Source organism: Geotrypetes seraphini, chromosome 1, assembly GCF_902459505.1.
Source record: "Geotrypetes seraphini chromosome 1, aGeoSer1.1, whole genome shotgun sequence".
Taxonomy (NCBI): Eukaryota; Metazoa; Chordata; class Amphibia; order Gymnophiona; family Dermophiidae; genus Geotrypetes; species Geotrypetes seraphini.
This window is the reverse complement of record NC_047084.1, coordinates 265,783,300-265,801,170: the sequence shown is the minus strand read 5'-3', so window position 1 is coordinate 265,801,170 and position 17,871 is coordinate 265,783,300. Positions and strand designations below refer to the sequence as shown.

General features: G+C 43.5%; 1 protein-coding gene across 1 annotated transcript in view; it reads right to left on the bottom strand.

Moving 5' to 3' along the window:
• The window catches only part of MXD4 (MAX dimerization protein 4), an 84,742-nt gene that overhangs the window by 27,183 nt on the left and 39,688 nt on the right, over positions 1-17,871 (bottom strand). The window contains exon 4 of the mRNA XM_033950747.1: positions 6,105-6,219. Coding sequence (XP_033806638.1) covers positions 6,105-6,219 — 115 coding nt within the window. The remainder of the gene's footprint in view (positions 1-6,104; positions 6,220-17,871) is intronic.

Here is a 17,871-nt window from a genome sequence, read left to right as displayed (position 1 = left end):
ACGTCGGGACCGATGGCGTCGAGTCTGGTGTCGGTCCAATGAAAATGACAATGTATGATGTGACTTCCTCTTACATTTGGAAGAGTGGGAAGGAGAGTGGGTTCAGTATTGATTATACACTAGAATGTGAACTTTGTGCTTCAAGCATGCCACTATTGGCAAGATCATTTGTCCCCAAGTGGATTACAATGTCAGATTTAGAATCTTTACTTTCTATCACAGTCAATATGCAGTTGATATCTCCACTGGCAGAGGATCCTGGAAGGCATTTAACTTTGTTTGGAGCCATAGACTGAGTCCCTAAATCAATGCCTCTGATAATTAGAGACTCTTAATAGGAGTTTTTTGTGTTTTGCTGTTTTGTGAGCATCTTTTATTTTGATTTACAGTCCTTGTAAATTCACCTCAGAGACCATTTTCTGTGCATCAGTGCTCCAATACAGCATAGAAATTATGTAGGGGCAATAATTGGCTAGGAAGATGCCTCTGTATCACTGGTCATAGTCTACCAGAGCCTATCATTATTCATCTATTCCTGGGCTGTTTGAACCTCTGTGGTAGTGGTGGTATTTCCTCCCGCATAGAAGAGAGTTGAAGACAGATAGCGCAAGCTTTAAATGACCAATTGATTGTGCTTAGGACAAATGAGCTACAATTATTACACTGAATGAAAGCCATGGGGATTGGCTGAAGTAAGTATGAACAGGTGTCCTATGCTTGATAGGTGATTTTTCTGGTTCCTGCTACGATAGAAGAAAATTGCAATTGGGTAGATTACTATATAGGAAGAGCAAACCTAGGGGTGGGTGGGTATAGGGGAGGGAGAGAATATAAGTGCAGCAATCTGAATTTCTAGACTATGAGCAACTACCAATATCAAAAGCCTAGCATTATAGAATGAATAACTAGTCTGATTAAACAAGCCAAAGTTCTTAGTTTCAGTATTATAGGGAGAAAAACAAGCCTTGATTGACCTTTTTTGTTGAATACCCAGCCCCCACTGAGCAATTAAAGCAGATATTAAGACAAATAAGAAATTTATTAAGTATTAGTCACACAGAACAATTAAAGCAGATACTAAGACAGTTAAGAGAAAGGAAAATTAGATTCTTATCTCAAAAATCTTCTTTCTAGTAGAAAGGCATACGAGTGTTGAACCAATGTGTTATTCACCTCTACTCGCGAGTCTGTATAGAAGGTGTCATCTACATTTTTCAGCTCTGTCTCCTCTGACACTGCTCTGTGCCCCTCAATTTTTTCCGAACTAGTTAAAAAGCACTATAAAGAGAAAATGAGGAGCAGGAGAATGGGGAACTCCCTGATCAGCTCAGACATTAAATAAACTATTATCAAAAATGTTAAATAAGACAGAAATAAAAGCCCAATGGAACAGAGGGAATCAAGATGGCAGCGGGTCAGTTGCTGCTGTGAGCGTCTCATCCTTACCCGACCGTGTTTTCTTCTATAGAACTGCTTGACGAGTTTGGCGTTCTATACTTCTGTTTTTATTATGCCTCTTGCGAAAAGGAAGGCTTCTGTCTGGCTGAATCTCTCCATGCCTGGACAGTTGAAGATGGACCGCTTCACTACAAGCACCCCATCAGCAATCAGAGTGGAGCTGCCTGTTTTGGTTTCGAAGGAAGGAACCTCCGAAACTTTTAGGCCCAAGATATCTTCGTCTCCTCCGTTCATCCTGTCTCCACCATGCCCAACGTCAGAATTTGGCGATGCCATGGAGTCTCCAGCCCAGGGAGGGTTGTTGCAGACATGCGCAGAGAGAACTGAGCTGATGCCCATCGCCGAAGGTTGAGTCACCCAGGGAGTGAGAGAGAGGAGTCCCCCGTGGTGGTTACCCTGGACAGTATATGGTGTATGCTACATAGGCTGGAAGCTGCTATAATAAAATCATTTGCTGAGTTTTCAACGGTTGTGAGTAAAATTGATGATTTAACAAAATCTGTAGAACTTATAAAATAAGAAACAATTGATAAATTTGGCTTGATTAACAAAGAAGTATCTTCTCTTCAACAATTAACTGGGAACTTGGCTAAGGCCAAACTTTTTACTCAAAGAAAAGAACAAATCGAGAATTTTAACAAAAGGTTAAATCTTCAGTTCCTCAATTTTCCTATAGCAACAGGGTGACATGTTTAAAAAATTTTTGTCTGAAATTTTAACATTACCATCTGAAGCCATGCCGCCCATAAATCGTATTTTATTATCTTCCTGAAAAAAATAAGTTGGAAAAAACCCCTGAAGCTGAAAATAGACAAATTGTTGACTTAAATAGCCTATCTGTTTTGTTGGAAAAATCTTTAGACATTCAATCTCGCCCTACTCTTCTTGTTTCATTTGTATTTGAACAAGACCTAAACTCTGTAATGCAAATGTTTTTTCGGTTTTCTCAGACTATTTTATGGGCAAAGAATATGGGTCTTTCCTGATGCGACTAAATCCACCCAAGAATGCAGGAAATTATTCCTGAATATGAGACAAGAAGTTAAGGCATTGGGGGCTACTTTTTTGTTAAGTTACCTATGTAAATGTTTAGTTAAATATGTTGGTACAAAATATGTCTTCTTTGCTCCTGAGCAACTTAAGGCCTTTTTGGATACAAGAAGCTGGCCCAGGAAATTTAGGGATGATATAAAGTAAGATAGATGGTGTTGTATCCCATTAAGCTTATTCCTCAATGCCATATACTTATAATTGACGATCTCCTTATCACTTTGTATTCCCCCTAGTGCTTTGTTTTGTGGTCTGAGGAAGAGATAATAATTTGTTTATATATTGGGACATTGTTTCTTCTTTGTTTCTTCTATTGTTTTAATGTCTTATTCTCTGTATTTCTAGAACAAGTGGATACTTGTAAAATTTATTGATAAAATGAATAAATAATAAATAAAATAAAATCAATCAAAGCCCTAGAAACCCCCCAAAAAGCAATTTATGTGTCCAATAGACTTCAATATCAGTATTCACTGTGCTGCTGATGCTGTGCCTGCTTCAGCTAAAACAGAAGCTGAAAGATGGTGAAGACTTACTGCCTCAGACAAACATACAAAAATTCTCCAGATGCTTGTTTCTTCTGGTTGCCAGTCAGACTGTTAGAGCCTGCAGACCCAGACCCCCAATGCTCCTCCTACCTCTTTGGGGGAGGGGGAAGGAAGCAGCCAGCAACCAATAAAGTCCCAGGGACCGACATGGATGCCAAACAGCCTGTGTTCAAGCTCTGGTATGAACCAGGAGCAAATTCCGCTACAAAGGTATTACTGAAGGCTCCCCAAGCCCAAAGGTATTACTGAAGGCTGGCTAGGTAGGCGTCTCCATCCAGGCAGAGCTAACCTAGGCAACCTGGGCACCAAAAAGCCTTTCAAGTGGAAAATAAAAAAAACAAAAAATAATAAACCAAAAACTGAACAGATCAGAAAGAAATCTTCAACTTGCTAGTAGAAAGAGAAACTGAGGGGCACAGAGCACTATCAGAGGAGGGAGAAATGAAAAATGTAGAATGCGCTTTCTACACAAACTCGTGAGCAGATGTGAATAACCCACTGGTTCAAAACTCATATGCCTTTTGCATTAAAAATGCTAATATTATTCACAATATTTTTTAGTCAAGCAATGAAACCCCTCCCCCCCCCAATAGAATAAAATATATGAACTTAAGTATCAGCCCTAGAGAATGACATGGGGAAAAAATCTGTCCCATCACTGCCCCATCCCCGGCCCACCGTCCCCTTCACCGCCCAGTCACCACCATTCCCTTCACCGCCCCATCACCGTCACCGCCATCCCCTTCACTGCCATCCCATTCACCGCCCCGTCACCACCATTCCCTTCACTGCCCCGTCACCGAAACTGCCATCCCATTCACCGCCTCGTCACTGTCCCTGCAGCATCCATATAAGCCTCAGTACTGCAATATTTAGCTTATTCCTTCCTTATAAATCAAAGTTCTGGCTGCTGAACTAGAGAAAGATGTTCAGCTGGCAGGGCTTTGTTTATAAATTTTTATCAACACAACTAATATACTACTTTATACTACAGCAAAAAGAAAAAGAAAATAAATAGAATTTTTTTTTCTACCTTTGTTGTCTGGTTTCTGCTTTCCTCATCTTCTCATTCAATTCCTTCCATCCACTGTGTCTTCTCTCTGCGTCTTCCATTTGCTCTGTTACTATGCCTCTCCCCTCACCCCGCCAATTGGTCTGGTACCCATCTTCTTCCCGCCGCTCCCCCATAGTCTGGCATCTGTCTTTTTCCCTTCCAGCGTCTTCTCCCCACTCTGTCTTCCACATTTCCATTCAGGGTCTGTTCCTCTCCACCCTCCTTCAATGTCTGTTCTTTTCCTTTCCACCACCACCCTTCCCTCCCTCCTCCACCATCTGTTCCTTTCTACCACCCTTCAGATCCTCTCGCGCTACATACATACATATATCCCTCCCTCCCTCCCTCCTACTTTCGTGGCACGTTACAATGTAACTTGTGCAAGCCGCTGGAGCCTGCAAGCTCAGTCCCCAAACAATCTCACTTCTGTTTTCCTATTTTCCCCATTTCTAATATCTCCCCTATGTATCTGGCATTGCCCCCCCTGTGTCCATATACCATCCCCATGACATATATGTTCCCTTTAAGTCTCTGTCCCTATGCCCCCATGCACATAATTTCCCCTCTGTTTCTGTTACCTTCCTGTGTCCAGATTTCCCCTCTCTTCCTCATTAATGTGTCTCTTCTCTTCAACCCCATCTAGCTTCTTTCCCTCTTTCTTCCCCCCCCTTGCTTCCAACATCTGGCTCACCTGCCTATCCTCCCCTTTCTTTCCTGCTGTGGGTTTCTTTCTCTCCCTCTTCATCCCCTTAACCCAGAATCTCTTTCCCTTTCACTCCCTCCTTCCTAGTGGACACGCATGATCGCGCAGTCCAGCAGCCCCCTTCCGCCCAATTGCAGCTTTCCGTCAGCTCCCTCCCTCCACCTCACCTTAGATGCTGAGTTTGCCAGCTTTCTTTTTCACCCAGCCGCACGCGCGGCTGCTCAGTTGTTCAAACTTCTCCTCTGACGCAACCAGAAAGTTGCAGCAGAGGAGAAGATTGAACAACTTGAGCAGCCACGCGTGCGCGGCTTTTTGAAAGCGTGCGGCTGGGTGAAAAAGAAAGCCGGCAAACTCTGCATCTAAGGTGAGGTGGAGGGAGGGAGATGGCAGAATGCTGCGATTGGGCGGGTGAGGGCTGCTGGACTACGCGATCCTTGATTGCCTCACTGTGGAGACAAGACCATTCACCGCTCCATGGGGCGGTGAATGGCCTTGTCCCCATCCCCGCAGTGACCACTATTTTTTCTTTCCTCGTTTCGGCAGATTACCCACGGCTAGCTGCGGGTAACAACCACCATGTCATTCTCTAATCAGCCCTGATAGTTTCACATTCAGAAAAGGGAAGAGGACAGTAACTACTAAACGATTAGGGAGGTGACTTGCCTTAAGCCCTCCAGTGGACAGCTGCTCAAATCAGAGCACCTTCTGTAACCTAACCTGGATGTGCCAAGTAGCAAGTCAAAATAACAAAATCTATCTTTTTAGACACAGACATCTCTTCCCCTTGACTGGAATTGATATCCATATTTTGACCCCTCCCTAGTCCTGCCCAAAATATATCCTTAAATAAAACATAACAGAGTCCTTCCACTACTTCTAATGTTGAACTGCTAAAGGGTGAATAAAAGCTAAAGACCCCCAATTTCAAATATACAGAGTCCATCTGCTGCTCTAAATATGGACTACCGAAATGAAGATGAGGGCTGGAAAATTACAACTGCGAGATGTAGATGTAGATCTACATCCTTATCTACAAAATATATCCTTGCCATATGGACATACTGCAGTTTTAGACATCCATATCCTGGCTTTATATAATTGGGATTTGGACATTCATGCAGTACGGACATCTGCATGCTGTTTTTTAGATGTCCAAAACAAGAATAGAGCTTCTAAATTAACCACATATGCTGGAAAGTTTGATTCCCAACTGCTGACTCTACTGAATTAAAATACAATCACAAATATTTTTAGTGGAATTCTCTTTTGTAAAACATGAAATTTTGTTTACCTTGATATGCATCTTAGCTCTTTTCAGGAGACTTAACGTAGTATGCCTGGTACTATCTGGCCCAAGAGGCACCAACTGCTTCAGCTGCTCCAAATATAGCCGAAGTTTAGCTCGTCTGCAAAGAATAGAACAAAAAATGCTAAAGTAAACATGTAATACAGCATGCTCTTAAAATAATAATAGAAACGAAAAAGCTTGAAAGATTCTGCCACTGAACTGTTGTACGACATTTCGTACTGATCAACCCCCTTTCTTTTGGTATTTACAGATATCTAATTTCTTGGCTGCAGTCAAACAAATACCTCTTCAAACACAGCCAACTCCAGAGCTTATAAAAGAGAGTGCTGTTTACCTTGCATCACAAAGCAGTGGGCATAGCAATTCACAATTCACTACCCAGTAGAATTCATTCTCTCTGCTAGGCACAGAGTGTGTTCTTAGTGAAGGACTCACCCTATACCCTTGGCTAAGGGAACTATTGGTTTCCCCAAGGAGTGTGCTGCTCCTAAATTATCAGAATACATAAAATTTTATTTTTTCCTACAGTGCTGTACCCTTGCAGAGAAAAGCTTATGGTAGCCAACAGTAAGACACTACTTTTTTTAGGTGCATGTCACTTAAGCGGGAGAGCATGTTGTTGGTGATGTCTCTTGTCTATTCATTCATATGCTTCAGCATCTATGTGCATTGGTTTAGCAAGGGAGGGTGGCGCCCGGCATTGCCGTGTGCTTCCCCATTCTTCCCTGCCACTTGGGCGACTCCCCCCTCTTCCCCATCTCCTGCATACCTCTTGAAATGTTTGTTGGTGCGAGACGCCTCGTCTCCCTTCTAATGTCATGTTCTGGTCCCGCGACCAGAAGTGATGTCAGAAGGGAGCTGAGGCCGGCGCAAGCAGCAAGTGGAAAATGTTACTCGTGCCGGCGAACATTTAAAGAGGTACGCGGGGTACAGAGAGGAGGAGAAGCGCTGGTGTCCCCCATGAAGATGGCACCTAGGATGGTCCATCCCCCCCCTTTACTACGCCACTGCTATGCACAAATGTGGCCAGGTAGGAGGGAGATGATGCAAGACAGATCTCAAGCCCTGCCAGCTGAAACTGGAAGCTTTCTTCATCAACCCACATACTTCCTGACCCCTCTATACCCCCCCCTTCCAGAGTCCTGACCCAAATCGCCATGTCCCCCCAACATATTCACACACTGGTGAACATATCCATTGCTATACACGCATGCACATTCCACACACTCTCTACATACATACACTTTCACATCAAAGAGGTAATTTTATAAATCATTTTCCATAGTTCAAACTGGTTTGCACATGGAAAATGGCTGTTATAAAATTATATAAGTATATTTTACCTGAAAATTATGCATGGCAAATAACAATGGAGAGAGTGCACAGCCCCGTCTGGTCCCTCAAAATAACTGCCATTAACCAAGAGATAAGCTAGAGGCTGATTATAAAGGGAACGGATCCAGCCAATATACCTAGAAGAGAGACCTATCTTTTGAAGGACCGCAAACAGGAACGGCCAGCCAACCCTATCAAAGGCTTTTTCTGCATCTACTGCTAGCAGCAGAACAAACTCTTTGGAATTGCCTGCCTCAGATATGATATGTAGAACACGCCTTATATTATTTTGAGTTTGTCTACCCTGGATAAAACCTGATTGATCAATATGGACTAGGCAGAGAAGTACTATTTGAAGTCGATTATAAAATTTTCACCAAAATATTAGTCAATCTGTCCCCAAAAGCGATATAGGCCTGTATAATGAACAACTCGTGGGGTTTTTCCCTGGTTTCAAAATCAAAGAAATCCCTGCCAAGTGCCAGGAATGTGGTAGTACGGTGTTAGCTGCTGCTATATCATTATACACCCTTGCCAGGAGCAGGGCTAGATAGTTCCCAAAGGTCTTATAGAATTTATTGGTGAAACCATCAATGCCAAGTGACTTACCCAAGGGCAGGTCCTTGATAACTAATAAAATGTAAGAACCAGTAATGGGTTGTTCAAGCGCTTGTGTTTCAGATTCAGTTATAGAAGGTAACAGTTTTGTGAAGGAACTGCAACAGATCTTTCTCTGAGGGCAGCGCATCAGCTTGATATAATTCTTGAAAAAACTGAACATTAGATAATTTCAGGTTATTTGGGAGCCATTAACAAGATACTGTAAAGATTGAAATTATTGCATAGAATAAATATTAATTCCCTTTTGTTCATACACGTCTGGGGTGGGGGTGTGTGGAAATATTTTATGATTTCTTTTGTTTATGATTAATTGTTGGATATAAGGGAGGGGGATATTTGATGAAAACTATAATTTGATGTTATAATAAGTAATGTTAAAGTATAAAATGATTGTATTTTGTGTTATACTTATTGTGAGTTTTAAAAAATATGAATAAAGATTTAAAAAAAAGAAAGAGAAAACTGAACAAACTCAAAATGTATAGCTTCCTCCTCTGTTAACAGACTCTGCACTAGATTCAGTCTTTTTTTTTAATATTTAGATATTTATTGAAAATACTTTGTATGTTACAAATGACAGTCAATACACAGCATACATTATCAATTGCGCCCCATCAACTGGATAGGTGCAAAAATACAAACATTTGAACCCCTCATATTTTTTGTTTTGTGTTTATTTTTTTAACAACAACATAATCCTGCCCCCAGCAATAATCTCAAGACGCTTTCCATTATTCTCATACAAACCCAAGTATCTCCCCTTAACTCCATGTCCCCTTCCACAGTTTCCCCCGTATCCCCCCCCCTCCCAGTCCCCATATGTCTGGCAGACAACAAAACACGCAAGCTCGAGAGATCTCCTATAGTGCCCGCAATATTCCTTCCAATCTATTCCATGTACATAAATACGGTATGTATGTATGTCTCCTCTTTGCCAATGCTATTTCCATCCTACCAATTGATAACAATCGATTTACCCATGCAGTCTGTGATGGAGCTGCAGCGTTCTTCCAATGGTTGGCAATAAGACATTTCGCTGCTGCTAGACCCCATCTCAAAATTTTTGTTTGCCATGGTTTTTCTCTGTTATTATGTAGCCCCAAGAGACAGCTCTGAGGGGATATCTCCACACATTCACCCAAACATCCAGATAGTGTGTTAGTCACCGATAACCAAAATGGTTGAATGAGCCTACATTCCCACCAAGTATGCATAAAGGTCCCCTCTTGCAGACCACATCTCCAACAGAGTGCGGATGTGCCAGGGAACATTTTATGTAGTCGATCTGGAGTGTAGTACCATCTTGTTAAAACTTTATACGCATTCTCCTGTAGTAGTGCACAGGAAGAGGCTTTATAGGTTTCCCTACAAATCGTTTCCCAATCTTTAGCAGACATACGTATGTCCAAGTCTCTCTCCCATTGTTTTCGGTACAGGAAGGTGGTTTGTGAGCAGCCCCTCCTGTACTGATAAATCACGGATAATGGTTTTGGAACTTTCTGAAGTAATAACCATAGATTTTCTATCGGTTCATTATCTAAGTAAATTCTAGATCCCCAACCCTGCGCCACCATAAAGTGTCTTATTTGCAAATATGCATAATAGTCATCCTCTGTAATGTCGTATTTGTGTTGGATGGTGGTAAAGGACAAGATCCCATCCTCCCCCAGTAGATCTCTAAATTTTTTGATCCCTTTTTGAGACCACCGATAAAAAGCTCGATTGTCTCGGCCTGCTGGAAATAATGGTTCAGTGCTTATATTTGCCATAGAAGAGACCCTGGCCCCTCCACCCATCTGTTTACGCATTTGGATCCATAATCGCGCCAGATGCTGCACAAAGGGGTTTGATATGCTCTGGACCCATCTATTCTGCGACTCAGAGGACCACAGCCTGTTTTTCAGAGGTTCCTCTGTGCTATATAACTGTTCCAATTGTATCCCACTTTTATATTCCCCTATTTCCCAGTCCAGCACTAATTTCAACTGTGCCGCTTGATAATACCACAACAAATTGGGTAATCCCCTCCCACCTACCTCCCTGGGTGCCCACAACAAGGATTGTGAGAGTCGTGGTGATTTACGTTGCCAAACAAATTTGCGTATTTCCTTTCCCAGTCTCTTTAACTCTCCCAGAGGGACCGCCAAAGGCAAAGTCTGGAATAGAAATAACAGCCTGGGTAACACATTCATTTTAATGATCGCTATCCTGCCCCACCAGGACACCCAAAGACTGTGCCACCTTTGTAAATCGGTTCTAATTTTGCGATAGATTGGCAAGTAATTCTTTTCATAAAGTTGTTGAAGGTTCGACGGGATATAGATCCCCAGGTACCTGATTCCTTTCTCAGCCCATTTAAAGGGGAATTCATCTCGTATCGCGTTTACCTCGCTCTGTGTCAGAGTCAGGTTCAAAATTTCAGTTTTCTCCAGATTTACTTTGAATCCTGAAATCTTCCCATAATTCTCGAATGTCTGTAAGAGATGGGGTATGGATATCTCAGGTTTTCCCACATACAAGAGGATATCATCTGCGAACATCGCTATTCTGTGTTCTACTTCCCCATTAACAATCCCTACCAAAGATGTGTGACTTCTTATGGCCAACGCCAAGGGTTCAAGCGACACTGCAAACAGTAGTGGGGAGAGCGGACATCCCTGTCGAGTTCCCCTAAGGATAGGAAAAAAGTCCGTGTACGATTGGTTTATCCTTAAACAGGCCCTAGGCGCAGCATAGAGGGCCCGAACCCACTTTCCAAACATGCCTCCCAGTCCCATCCTATCCATCACATCCCAAAGAAACCCCCAAATAACCCTATCAAATGCTTTCTCAGCATCCACTGATATCAAAACTGCTTTATCTTGGCCCCTGCCTGCTTCCCATAATATGTTTAAAGTTCTTCTAATATTATCGCTCACCTGTCTCCTCTGGATAAATCCCGCCTGATCTTGATGTATCAGTTTTGGTAGTACCTTTCCCAATCTTTGTGCTAGAACCTTAGCCAGGATCTTTGCATCTTGGTTCAATAATGATATGGGTCTATATGATCCACATAGCAAAGGATCTCGCCCTGGCTTGGGTAACACAACCACCCCTGCCTCTCCCATTGTAGACGGTAACCCACCTCCCTCAGATAGCCCATTAGCCACTCTTACCAAAAGGGGTCCCAGTTGTTCCGAGAATTGTTTATAATATCGACTAGTGTACCCATCTAGTCCCGGTGATTTTCCATTCTTCAACCCGTTTATCACCCCTGTGATCTCAGTAAGTTGAATCGGTTCCCTTAAATAACTCTTATCCTCCTCTGATAATTCGGGTAGCTGTAGTGAGTCCAGAAAGGCAGTCTGTTTTCCCTTGTCCCAATTCTCCGGTTGTCCATATAGCCCTGTATAGAAAGCTAGGAATTCTTTTTGTATCTCTGAGTCCGTCACCCTCACTGCCCCACTTACTCCTTTCTTAATTCTCGTTATGGTGCTCCGATTTTGTTTAATCTGTATATACCTAGCCAGTTGCGCGCTAGCTTTGTTACTATGTTCATAGATATTTAATTGAAATCTTTCGCGCGCTCGTTCTGTCTCTTCTACTTGAAGTTGATACAAGGCATCCCTGACCCTTTGCAATTTGGCCAGTATGTGTGGTTCCCCCTTACTTTGATGTTGCAATTCCAATGTTGTTAACTGGGTCCTTAGATCTAAGAAGGTTCGGGCTCTCTGCTTTTTAAACCTAGCCCCCCATTTAATAAATTCTCCCCTAACTACCGCTTTTAGCGCATCCCATAGCACAGCATCTGAAACCGCCCCAGTGTCATTCAGTATTAAGTATTCATCAATCCTCGATTCCACAGCTGATATCACCAGAGGGGAACTCAACAGGGATTCATTAAGTTTCCAATATCTACCTCCACCCGTATCAACCATATCTTCACATTTTACTAGATTCAGTCTTAGATATATGATTACAGAGGTGCTGCATGCACAACTGGTGGGCTAGCAGCCTACTAGATTGGTTGCCAAATTCAAAAAAAATATTGTTGTGTAAGATTAAGGTGATGCTGGATATCTTCCAACTCTAAATCATGAAGCTGGAGTTGGGTATCATGTAGGTCCTAGTCTAAGGTTGGGGTTTGAAGTCCTTGTTTCTTATTCCTTTGCAGGGTGGCCAGCCGATCTCTAAGCTGGTCCTCTCTATAAGATTTATCTTTCCGAACATGAACCTGTAGAGGAGATATTATGGCTCCTCTCAGAACTACTTTCAGGCCCTCCTATAGGATTACCGGGTAGATCTCTGGTGTATTGTTGAATTCCAGATATTGTAAGATTTGTTTACCTATATAGTCCACATGGTTCAGAGTGTTCCACAGCATGTCTGGAAACTTTCAATACCTGTCCCCAATCCGATCCTCTTGTGGGCGCATAGCAACCAATACGGGGGCATGATCTGACTAAGTTTGCAGGCCAATATCTGTGGAATGCACTTGACTAAATAATTCCACTACATCCAACCACTGAGGAGTGATAAGTATAGTTCCTCACTGTACGATGGAGTTTTCTCCAAAAATCAAGCAATCGTTGTTTGAAAAAGTCGCTTAGGGCTCTCCTCTCTATCCGGGCATACAGGTCTGAACTCATAGAATTATTAAGAGTAGGATCCAGAGTCAAAATTAAAATCTCCACCCATCAGAATGTGCCCCCGAGAGTGCCTCAACAAAATCTCTGATATTTTTTCATAGAATTCTTTCTAATGATCATTAGGGGCATAAACGTTTAGTAGGGTATATACCGAAGTTCTCTGCATAATTATCAAAAGAATGCATCTACCCTCTTGATCTTTCACCACCTTTAGGATCTGCCAGTTCAGCGAGTTAGACAGCAAAATTCCCATCCCGTGAACTTTCTTTTGGAAGGATATGTTGGACACTAGGGGCTCCTTTTACAAAGCCGCGCTAGAGCCTTAACGCGCGGAATAGCGTGCGCTAAATTGCAGCACGCACTAGCCGCTACCGCCTCATTTGGAGCAGGCGGTAGATTTCCGGCTAGCGCACACTATAGTGCGCGCTAATCCTGTCGTGCGTTAAAACCGAGCCCTAAATATATTATCTGATATTTCTTATGTGAAAGAAATGTTCCCCTGAGGGGAGCAGGTGGGTCTCTTGTATAAAACAAACATCGACTTTTGAACGTAACATTTCTCTAAATAAGGAGCAGCGCTTTTGTGGGGAATTGAGGCCTTGGACATTAAGAGACACCCAAGTAGTCTCCATTGTAAAGTACTAACTTGAATTAAAACATCAGTTTCTTAATCATGATATCCTGTTAACATCTTAATCTGATTATCAATCTGTCCCATATATAAGTGCCTAGTGTAGAGCGCTCCCAAAGAGGGCAGCAGCAGCGCATCTAAAGTCAACAAAAAATAAAAATAATTTCCCTCCCTCCCTTCCTATTACAATCCCAGTAAACAAAAGGCACAGGTAGGAAGAAAACCAGAACAGATAATTCCCTGCCATGCCTAGTGGAGAGAGTGAGGTCAGTAGCACCAGGCCTTGCACTCATCAAGTTCTCACGTTTGGAACCATTTTCCTACCACTCTCAAGGCTACCCACCAGGCAGCCCTAGAGAAGTACTCAGTCATGCAGTCTCAAATCCACCAGCTATCCAGCTTGCAAACATTTGTATCAAAGGAGGTTTCAAGAAGACAGTGTTTGAAGATCTGATTTTTGGCACTTCAGTTATTTTTTTACCTCCTTCCACTCCATGCCACTTGGGATGAGGCCTCATGGTAGACACTGGTACTCCATTAAGATCTATTTGTGGCTCAGCATTCTCCAGCACCATATTGGCGCTTCAAGGCTGTAAGTGCTACCCAGGCTGAAAAGCAAAATCTTGCAGTTTCACCCGAGTTGGAAAGCATTACCCATGATCCTCAGCAAGATGATTTATTGGAGGGGCAGAAAAGAATGAATTTTTAATGGGTTCCAGACACTAGAATAACTTAGTTTGTAGCTAGGCCAGCACAAAGCTCTGTGTTCTTCCAAACAGCAGAACTTTATTTTTTACATAGCTGACTTGTTATACAATTACAACTACATGTGCACTTTTTAACTTGTTTTTATCCTTCTATCTTTGCCTCTCATTTCTAAAATTGCATTTTTTTCAGCATAAAAATTTTATGAAGGGTTTCTCCACAAAGTTTTGTTTAGCACACATAAAAGGTTTTGTATTTTTTTAATTTCACATACACATAAGAACCGGTATATGTTTAAAAAAAAAAGCACATAGGTGCTTTTTAGCATTTTTCACATCATATCAGGCTTTTAATATGCACAGTATAAGGTTATATTTATAATTTATTCATGTACAAGACGACCTCATATAAAATTACCCCATCCATAAAAGCACACGTGGAGGGGCATAATCAAAAGGAACGTCCAAGTCTGTTTTCATCCAAGTCATCCAAAGTAAAACACAGCTTAGGACACATTTTTGAAAAATACGTCCAAGTTATTTTCCATTTCGAAAATCGTCTCTAACTATAGGTCCTGCTGATCCGATCGTCCAAGCTGCTAAATCGTCCATCTTTATACCACATTTTCGTCCAAGGCAAAAATGCTTAGAAACAGACCTTTTGTACATGGGAGGGGTCTACAAAGTGATGGACTGGACAACCAGACATGACATGGCACCTAAATAGTGGGGTACCTTACAAGGCACTGCTGTGAACTTCACAAAAAGGGTGCCATGTCTTCATCTCACTACAGCTCCTTTATAGATAATGGTGAGCCCCCAAACCACCTCCAAAATCCCCTAGACCCACCTATCTACCACCCCAATAGTCCTTATGGCTGCAGAAGCCACTTATAGGGCAGTAGAAAAGGGTGGGTTTTTTTTTTTTTTTAGGGGAGTGCACATGTCTAACCAGCAATGCAGTGATTACAGTGGCTTATGGGCATGGGTCCTCCTCTCCATGGGTCTATAACCCACCCCCAAGACGACTTAAGCCACCACTGTGCAGGTCGACTAGGCTTTCCTATGCCAGGCTGCCAGGTGATGATGGTCTAGAGCAGTGTTTTTCAACCGCTGTTCTGCGGCACACTAGTGTGCCGCGAGATGTTGCCTGGTGTGCCGTACGGTCAGGGCCGCCATCAGGGCAGTACCACCAGTCCTGCATTCAGGGGCCCGGAGCTGACAGGGGGCCCAGGCTCCCCCAGGGTCCTAGGCCACAGTCTAGGGAGAGGGGCGGTCCGCCCCACGTGGACAGGAGAGAGCTGGACGGGGGACCCGCGGAGTTCAATACATCTCGAGCCGCGATGTTCCGTGTTTGCCTCCCAGCCCATCTTTGCAACTTTCTCAGCAAAACGAAGCTCAAGCCGCGAGGCTTGTCTTCTGCTTCCTGCCTGCCCTGCAGCTAACATATAGCCGATCGCAAGCGTTCCCCGATGTCAGCGCTGACGTCGGAGGGAGGGCTTAAGCAAAGCCTGCCCTCCGACGTCAGCGCTGACGTCGGAGAATACTTCCGGTCGGCTATTTGTGCGCGGCAGGGCAGGCAGGAAGCAGAAGACAAGCCTCGCGGCTTGAGCTTCGTTTTGCTGAGAAAGTTGCAAAGATGGGCTGGGAGGCAAACACGGAACACAAAAGGGGGGAGGGAGTGCGTTTTGGACACAAGGCATGAACTTGGGAGAGAGGAAGGGAGGGAAAGAGATGCTGAGGTGGGGGAGGGAATGGGTTTTTGGACACAGAAGGCATGGACTTGGGAGAGAGGAAGGGAGGGAAAGAGATGCTGAGGTGGGGGAGGGAATGCGTTTTTGGACACAGAAGGCATGGACTTTGGAGAGAGGAAGGGAGGGAAAGAGATGGTTGTGTACACGGGGAATAGAAGAAAGGAGAATTTTTGGTCATAGGGAGGGAGTGAGGTACAGATAGTGGCATACCAGGGTGGGGGGGGGGCGGTCTGCCCCACCCCGGGTTTACGTCCCAAGGGGGTGCACAGCTGGCCACCCTCCAGTGTTGTCCCTAGGCCGGCAAACTGCGGCTCTTTAGCCACTTGAGTGCCACCGCCACCATCGGGAACAGGCCGGCGCCAAGTTCTCCCTGCTTTTCCCTGTGGGGCCGGCCAACTCTCGTCACTCGCGTCAATTCTGACGTCGGAGAGGACGTTCTGGGCCAGCCAATCGCTGCCTGGCTGGCCTAGAACGTCCTCTCCAACGTTAGAATTGACGATGGGTGGCGAGAGTTGGTCGGCCCCGCGGGGAAAAGAAGCAGGGAGAACTTGGCGCCGGCCTGTTCCCGATGGCGGCGGTGGCACTCAAGTGAATTACTTTATATATAGTCAATATAGGCACAGAGTTAAATTTTTTAACATTTTCTAATGGTGGTGTGCCTCGTGATTTTTTTCATGAAACAAGTGTGCCTTTGCCCAAAAAAGGTTGAAAAACACTGGTCTAGAGCAGGGATCTCAAAGTCCCTTCTCGAGGGACGCAATCCAGTCGGGTTTTCAGGATTTCTCCATTGAATATACATTGAAAGCAGTGCATGCACATAGATCTCATGCATATTCATTGGGGAAATCCTGAAAGCCCTCAAGGAGGGACTTTGAGACCCTTGATCTAGAGGCTGAATTTTAAAGGCCATACAACAGGGACATTATAAGAAATTTATGGATGTTTGGGAGCCATTGACAGAATTCTGTAAGGAGTGATTGTTGATTTTGCCCTTTGATCATACACGTCCAGGGTAGGTGGGGAGATACTTTTAATTAGAGTGCAATTGTTGGATATGTATAAAGGGGGGGATGATATATATAATTTGATAAATATAATTTGATAGAAGTTAAGTGTTGTTAAAGTGTAAAATGTCTGTAAAATATGTTGCACTTATTTTTGGCTTTAAAATGAATAAAGATATATATAAAAAAAGGAAAAAGGTGTGATTACAATTTTTATGGGGTTGGGGGGGGGGGTCGGTGATCACTGGGGTAGTGTGTGTGAGTCTGTAGTTTGTGTCTGCAGTGCTTATCTGGTGACTTCAGGTGGGTTTTTGTGACTTAGACCATGTTTTAAATGGTCTATGTCACGACATCCAAGTTCCATCTATGCTGTGCTGTATAACTTTTGGTTATACATGCAGTACGACTAAGTCTAAGCCTACCCACGTCCCACCCAAATCCCGCCCTCGACACTACTCCTGAAATGACCCGTTTAGCTATGGTCATTTAGAGGCACTGTGAAGACCTAGGTCATTTTTAAATATGTCCAAAACCCGGTTTTATTATCGGCACTTGAACGTTTTTGACAGATGATCGTCCAAGTGCCGACCTAGGCCGGTTTTTGGACATTTTTCTCTTTTGATTATGAGCCCCATAGTATTCTTGCACTGGGAGCAGAAAGGTATACATTATTTATCCCAACTTTTAACTGAGCAAGGACATATTCAGCCTTTCCCGATCTTATGTTAGAAATAAGGTTTGAAGGCCAGAGAAATGTTCGCTCCATGAGTCCAGCTTTTCTTCCTCTCTCCTCCACCCCCACTGGCAATATGTCTCCCTCTCTCACTGACCATCTGTTTTTCTCTCATTCACTCCCTTACTGTGGAGGGAGAGAGAGGGGGGGAGAGAGATCTCCAGGGTGCATCTCTCCTACTCCCTCTACTGCCACATCCAACATTTCTCCCTCTCTCATCCCCCGGATCATGTTGCAACATTTTTCACCACTGTCTACCAGCCCCATGCCCATTTCTCCTTGTATCACCCCACTTCAGCACCATGGCATATCTCTCCCTCCATCACTATGTCTACTATT